The sequence below is a fragment of the Conger conger genome, chromosome 18 (genome assembly GCF_963514075.1).
Source record: "Conger conger chromosome 18, fConCon1.1, whole genome shotgun sequence".
Classification (NCBI taxonomy): domain Eukaryota; kingdom Metazoa; phylum Chordata; class Actinopteri; order Anguilliformes; family Congridae; genus Conger; species Conger conger.
This window is the reverse complement of record NC_083777.1, coordinates 26,697,691-26,705,288: the sequence shown is the minus strand read 5'-3', so window position 1 is coordinate 26,705,288 and position 7,598 is coordinate 26,697,691. Positions and strand designations below refer to the sequence as shown.

The window sequence follows — 7,598 nt, the reverse complement described above, 5'->3', positions numbered from 1 at the left end:
CTTTGTTCTTGATTCTAGGAAATCAATCATCGATTGGCACGAAAACACAGATGAAAGCAAAGAAGACAAAGTAAAGAGAACACAAACAAAACAATATGACCTTGAGCTGAGCAGCAGACATACACAGTGAGGGTACAAAAATAGGCGCACACACCACACACACACCCAAATATACACAATCAATCTCACACACACTCAAATACAGTCTCACACACACATGCACACATAAATACACACAAACTCAGACACACACCCACATATACACACACAAACTCACAGACACATGCACACACACACGCACACGCACACCACACACACACACCCAAATATACACACTCAAACTCACACACACACTCAAATACAGTCTCACACACACATGCACACATACCACACACACCACACACACACCCAAATATACACATATAAACTCACAGACACACACACACACACCACACACAAACACAAGCGCACACACACACACACACACCACACACAAACACAAGCACACACACACGGTTTATCAGAGGACTCCCATTCTCGGAGGGTGTTGGAGATAAGTGAGCACACGGTCCCTTTGCTGTGTCACCCTGGGTCACACTCTTTCCACTGTGGACTCCAGACCTCACGGACTGCCCCAGTTACTCAAAACAATGGCTGGTTGCCGGGCAACCACACAACATCAGCTGACGCACACCCCACACCGCCCTGCACCGGAGAACAAGAGGGCCTTCAGAACCAATAATCTGAACACATCCATAATTACCCGAAATGCACCAGGCCGCAGTCAGAGCAGTCACGCAGGAGAGAACTTACAAGACGGCAGTGTAGTTAGTGCTGGGACGGCGAACTGCGCCTTAGCTTAACAATTATGCTGAAATGATTGTGGTTTTGTTTTTGTTTTTTTTTTTGTTTTTTTTCAAAGATGGACCTGAAAACAGAAGCTGAAATAAGGGAATTTTATTACACAGGTATGAAATTAAGATTTACATAAAGGTTTCAAAAATTCGAAATCATCCAGCATTACAGATAAGTCAACCCAAGATCTAAATGGAATTCAGGCGTTCAAATTCTGCAGTTAAAGGACCTCGTAGGCAAATCTTTACATATAACGCCCGGTATCTTTGGTAGCTGGTATATTTGGTTAGAATTTGTAATTGATTAAAACTCAACTGTTATTGATCAAATACAAATTATATTTTAAAACACTGTTTATGGAGAACTGGTGGAACAATCAATAAAAGTTCAAAACATTTAAAACAGCAAAACAATAATGCCAAAATATATATAAACAGTGACTAACTTCACACAGAGATTGAGAGGAGAGTACGTGCAAGTGCGCATAACCGGCGTTCCTGAGTGTGTGTGCCTGTGTGCATGTGTGTATGTGAGCAGTGTGCAGGATTGAGGCAGTGTGAGTGTGTGTCTCTTTGGTATAACTGCTCTCACCAACTTCTGTTGTGTACACCGTTTGCTGTTGTTGTACAGGATTGACGCAGTGGGCGAGTGCGTGTGTGTCACTCTCTTTGGTATAACTGCTTTCAGACTCCTGTCGTTTACACGGTCTGCTGTTCTTGTGCAGAATTGAAGCAGTGTGTGTATGTGTGTGTGTGTGTGTGTGTGTGTGTGTGAGCGCGTGTCTCTTTGGTATAACCTCTCCCAAAGACTCTTGTTGTGTACACTGTGTGCTTCATTATTGGTAGGCTGGAGGGGTTTTTTAATGACCCTGAGGAAGAGGAGGAATGATGAAGGCCAAATTGGGAATGTGTTAATTCTCCCCTGTGAGTGTGGCCTAGGAAACCAACCCTCCTGTCTGCACCACACGCACGTGTCCCCTACCTAGTGACTGGAGCGGATCTCCGAAGAGGACGACCAGGTGGAGTCTCAGATGACCAGGTGAGATCTCAGACTAGCCAATGGGGAGGAACGCTCTGCGTGCCCATAAGGATGCTGGGTAAACCCCCACACCTGCAGCCGAGATCTGTAAACACCCAGCCCGGCAAACAAACGTGTGCAAAAAGAGCTGTTTGGGACACCCTGAGCGCTGTCACTGAATTTGCATGTAACTATGGGAACGAGGTGAAGGACATGCAGTCGGGAGGTGAGGGCAGTTGTGGGCGTGTCCCCCGGGTTGCCGTGACGCGTGACGGGCGGCGTTGACCCCGCCCCTCCGGAACTCGTGCGACGCGGTTGGCTCGTTGGGTTGCCCCCCCCCCCCCTCACAGCTCCCGCGGTACGACGGTGAACGGCCTGATGGGACAGCTGGCCTCCAGCTGCAGGGCGGTGAGGAAGCAGTCGGGCGCCTGAGCGCTGCCCTGGCTCTGCAGCGCCTCCCCCAGGCCGCTCCACGCCTCGTGCGCCGTGCTGTGGGCCTGCACCGCGTCCCGCAGAACCTTCTCCCCCAAACTCACCCGCCCCGTCCGCACCAGCAGCTTCCCCTGCACCACACAGCCCAGAGAGGGGAGAGAGAGAGAGGGGTGGAGAGGGGGAGCGAGATGGAAGAGGGGGGAGAGAGAGAGAGAGAGAGAGAGAGAGAGAGGGGTGAAGAGGGGGAATGAGATAGAAGAGGGGGGAGAGAGAGAGAGAGAGGGGTGGAGAGGGGGAATGAGATGGAAGAGGGGGAGAGAGAGAGAGAGGGGTGGAGAGGAGGGAGAGAGAAAGACGGGTGGCGAGGGGGAACGAGATAGAAGAGGAGGGGAGAGAGGGAGGAGAACGGGGAGAAAAGAAAAGAGAAGGGAGGAACAAGGGATGGGGAGGGGAAAAGGTGAGGGAGGGATGCAGCGAGACGGGGTGGACAGAGGAGTAAAAGAGCACAGGAGGAGAGAAGGGTGAAGGGATGGTGGGAGAAAGAAAGGGAAACAGGTGTCATTACAGTGATAACAGACAACAAGCAGCACATGGTGAGAACACAAAATGGCAATCCCTGGGACAAGGCTGGGCCTGAGACCCGGTCCTGGAGCATCGTACACACTTCAGCCTTCTCACTGCCCAGATCAGAGGGTAACTACGGTGCTGGTGATACTGGGTTGTGGGGAGAACACTGGGAGCTGTACAGGTAAACACGCAAAACAATTCCACCAATAAACACACACACACCAAAAGCACTTCTATCTGCCGGTCATCAAATAGCACTCACTAACAAATGTACATGCTTGCAAGCACAGATACAGAACACACAAACACCTGCACTCACGCACACACTCGCTCCCACTCACATACACACACACACACTCTCTCTCTCACACACACATCCCACTAATCCGGCTGAGTGATGTTTGAAGCACATTTTGAGGCCAGATTGGCCATTTTGAGACCAGATTGTTCCTTCTCTCCTCCTACCTCTCTTCTATTCCCTTCTTTCTTTTCTGTTTTTCACCCTGTCGGCCTGCCCTCCACCTCTCATCCCCTCATCTTATTTCTCTTTGTTCTGTCTCTTTCATCCCCCCTTCCATTATCTCCCTCTCTTCTTCTCCGTGTTTGTGTGTGAATCTCAAGGATAAAAGAAGGAAATATTTTTGAGGAAAGATTCATTACCTCAAGGCCAACACAACCGCAAGGGTATTCACTGGAAACAAAAATGGTGTTTTAATTGGTGGCAAGCACAAATATCTGATCTGTGCATGTATGTGTATGTATGTATGTGTGTGTGTGTGTGTGTGTGTGCGTGTAACAGGTCTACAATGTGGGTACTTTTACAGCACAGCTGAAGATGAGATGTCATGTCATGTTGGATGTGCGAGAGTTTTAGATGGTCTGGGAGAGAGAAGTAAGAGATTAAACAGACTGCACAGCTGCTGTCAATCACAGGACTGTCTCTCTATGCTGCACCAATCCAGGGGACTGCAGGGCTCTCAGCTAGTGTCTCTCTACAGCACCAGGCCCCTGACCATCCATTAACTGTATCCATTAACCATAACGGTATTTTACATTTCAGTCCGATGGTATCTGTGTGTGTGCACGTGTGCATTTGTGTGTGCGATCCTGAGTGTGTGCATGTGCATGTGTGTGTGCTTGTGGTGTGTGTGTGTGTGTGTGTGATGTGTGTGTATGCTTATGGACAGAGTGCTCTTCTCCCCCACACTCTGACTGCAGGGAGAACAGATGGTTTTTCTGCCGAGCCAATTCACTGCACTTTCACACCTTTCTCTTGTACCACAGGTGTCGGAATTAAAGTGCTAAAAATCCCCCATTTCATACGAGGATGACACATTTCAGATGAGAATTCATTTGGAAAAACAAACACTCGGGCAGTCAAAGCTGTCTGCGCTGAATGAGCAATGGCAGCCCGCGGCAGGCTGGTGAGAGTGTGGAACATGGGAGTCAGTCAGGCCCACTCTGAGGTCAGGTCACATGGTCTGGAGGATTACTGGGCCTAAAAGCAACATAGAGCGCTATGTAACTGAGAGGATATAGAAGAGGGAGCAACAGTTTACAGGGGAGAGAAGAGGTGAAAGCAGCCAATGAGCTGTTTACAGATGCGAGCAAGAGGCAGCAACAGCCAATTAGCTGTTTACAGAGGAGAGAAGAGCTGGTGGCTGCCAATGAGCTGTTTACGCAAGAGAGATGAGCTAACAGCAGCCAATGAGCACTTCACAAGGGAGAGAAAGAGGCAGAAGTAGCCAATGAGCAGCTTACAGGTTGAAAGGGGTTGGAGTCACTTCTCTTTCCTTCCCGGGCTGCAGAACTGGGTATGCCTGAGATAGGACCGTCTAAATGCCTTTAAACGCTACAACAGCATCGACAGCAACAGTGAGTGGGCGAGCTGGACCAGCAGGCTGGACTGTAAAATTCACCTCTCATGGCTTTTTCTGTTCATGCGTGTCCACTGTGCTCCGTCGTTTATAATCCCTATAGAAATGTCGCTCTGGATAAGGGCCTCTGCCAAATGCCAATAATGGATGACAAACAATACAATATTTAAAAAAATATTATGTTCATGTCTTTTCATAATAAATAAAATTCATAATAAATGCCCACAGACGGCAAAGCACAGAGCTCATATGACTGCATAAAAATGAAACGTAAAGTGTGTGTGATACCCAGTAAAGGCACACAAACATCTTGATGAGCGAAACTAACAAGAAATCAGAACAAACGTTTTTGTAGCATAATCAACTGATTTCATTTTTATTTAAGTTAAGTATTCACAATTCAACTCTCCTGTCTGTTGTTTGTACACATTGATTTCATATTTAGTATGCGATAGTGTGAAAATAATTTGGACTGAATATACTTCAAAACCATAATATTGACGTCTGATTTTGTACACATATGGAAATGTCATGCCAATAAATGCATTTAGAATTGGACTGAACTGCAGTGTGAGACAGAAATTGAGAGAGGCAGAGAGAGAGGGAGAGAGGGAGAGAGAGAGAGAGAGAGAGGAGAAGCGGAGAGATAGAGTGGCAGAGAGAAAGTTTATACAGACTGCTGTATTTTAATCTATTTATTGTTGTTATTACATTCATAGTTTTTGTTAATATTATGATAGCTTATATAACACGTATAATATGTATAGCAAAATATTTTATGCCAATAAAGCATTTTGAAATTGAAATTGAATTGAGAGTGATAGAGAGAGGGTGTGAGAGAGAGAGAGAGTGAGAGGGAGAGGGAGGCAGAGAGAGTGGTAGATAGAGAGAGGGAGGGAGAGAGAGAGAGAGAGAGAGAGAGAGTACAGCATGGGCCTGTGGTGCATGTAGATAAATGCCAGCCTGGTCCTGAGCCCCATAATGCCATTAGGCACTGAGCTCTGATTGGATCAGTAACAATTACCTGCTCTCACATCCTGGCACCATAACCCAGCCAGAGCCAGTCAGCCCCCATACATCTAAACAAGCATGCACAACAACTTACCCGCACTCACACACACGCACACACGCACACGCACACGCACACGCACACGCACACACACACACACACACATACACATACACACACGCACGCACGCACACACACACACACACACACACACATACATACACACACAAACACACACATACACACACACACACGCACGCACGCACGCACACACACACACACACACATACACACACACACACACACACACACTTATTACAGTTGTTCAAAGCCCATGAACTGTACAGAGTGGCCATTCTTCACCTGCCTTTGTCTCTGGGTGGGGTCTGGTTGCCATGACGATTAGACCCACGCATGAACCCCAGAACTCTATCTACCCCACGCCCTGTGGGGTCCGGTCCCACACGGCGAAACTCGTCAGGTCCCCCACTTAAACGGACGGCGGATATTTAAACTGTCCCCGGGGACGGTAACTCCATCCTGAGGAGGACCCCCAGCTGAGCCAGGCCTGGGGGAGCTCTCAGGGCCAGGGGATTGAGTGATGAGAGAGGAGGAGAGACAGACAGAGAGGCTGCCAGGTGCTTTTCCTGTTCTCACGCTTCAGCCTGTCCATCAGCTCCAGCAGCCGGGGGGGGGGGGGGGGTCAGACACAGAGAAACTCGCCCCCCCCCCCAAAACCACAACCCTCTGAATGACAGCGAGGCCCTGCACCCTCTTTCACTCTAATCACTGAAGGTAATCACTGTCGTGGGTCAGTCCTGCGTCTTCAGAGCGGGGGAAACAGGCCGTGCGGTAAGGCTTCACAGTAAGGCCCCTAACCGTAAGGTCTCACAGTAAAGCCTGATTTATACTTCTGCGTCAAGTATAAATCACACCTCCCCAGAAATGCAACTACGCGTCGCGGACCGTAAGAACTGTGATCGGTCCGCTGGGTAGCATTGCATTACGCATTTCCGGCTGCCCCACCACTGATCGGTTTCAGTCGCCTGTGCTGTCTCCGAAACCGAAATCAGTCGACTTGACGACAGTAATCTGTCGTTCAAAAAACGGCGACTTCGGCGGTGCGTTCACAGCACGCGATTGAGACGCACTTTGAAGGCAGACAGTTGTCGGAGTGAAAGTAAAGTGATTACGTGATGCGTAATTACAATTAGCAATTCAGCTGGCTAGCTCATGGAGCCTTAAAACACTACATACGTTATTTCAGTGTTAAGCAATTAAAATGTTGTTGATGAAGTATAACTAAAACAAAATGTCAAGCTCGTTGTGTGCTTGCACTTGTGGACCAGCTCTTTTACAGTTCTTTGTGAACTGTTTTCAGCCACCATTAATATAACGGAAGTAAGATCCGTACAGTTAATCGCAAAGGATTATGGGATATGATGACGACGAGAACTAGCGTTTTGGCGGAGTGATTGCAAGGTGATGCAGACGGTGTAGGGGCTCCACGTAGACTCAACGCAGAAGTATAAATCAGAAGTATAAATCATACACCCATATATACACACAAACATACATACACACTATCATAGACCCATATATACACACAAACATACACACACATACACAGACTATCATACACCCATATACACACACACAAACATACATACATACATACATACACACAGACTATTATACACCCATATACATGCACATACATACACACATAAACACACACACACACACACTAATATATACACACAAACACACACACACTATCATACATCCATATATACACACAAACATACACACACACACACACACAGATACACACACTGATA

At 47.7% G+C, this 7,598-nt stretch overlaps 1 protein-coding gene across 2 annotated transcripts in view; it reads right to left on the bottom strand.

Annotated features, from left to right (window-relative positions):
* Positions 1-1,222: 1,222 nt before the first annotated feature.
* The window catches only part of ttc7a (tetratricopeptide repeat domain 7A), a 75,810-nt gene continuing 69,434 nt past the window's right edge, over positions 1,223-7,598 (bottom strand). For both annotated transcript variants that reach the window (XM_061227836.1, XM_061227837.1), the window contains exon 20: positions 1,223-2,435. In XM_061227836.1, the coding sequence (XP_061083820.1) occupies positions 2,217-2,435 (219 nt within the window). In that variant the 3' untranslated portion in view covers positions 1,223-2,216. The remainder of the gene's footprint in view (positions 2,436-7,598) is intronic.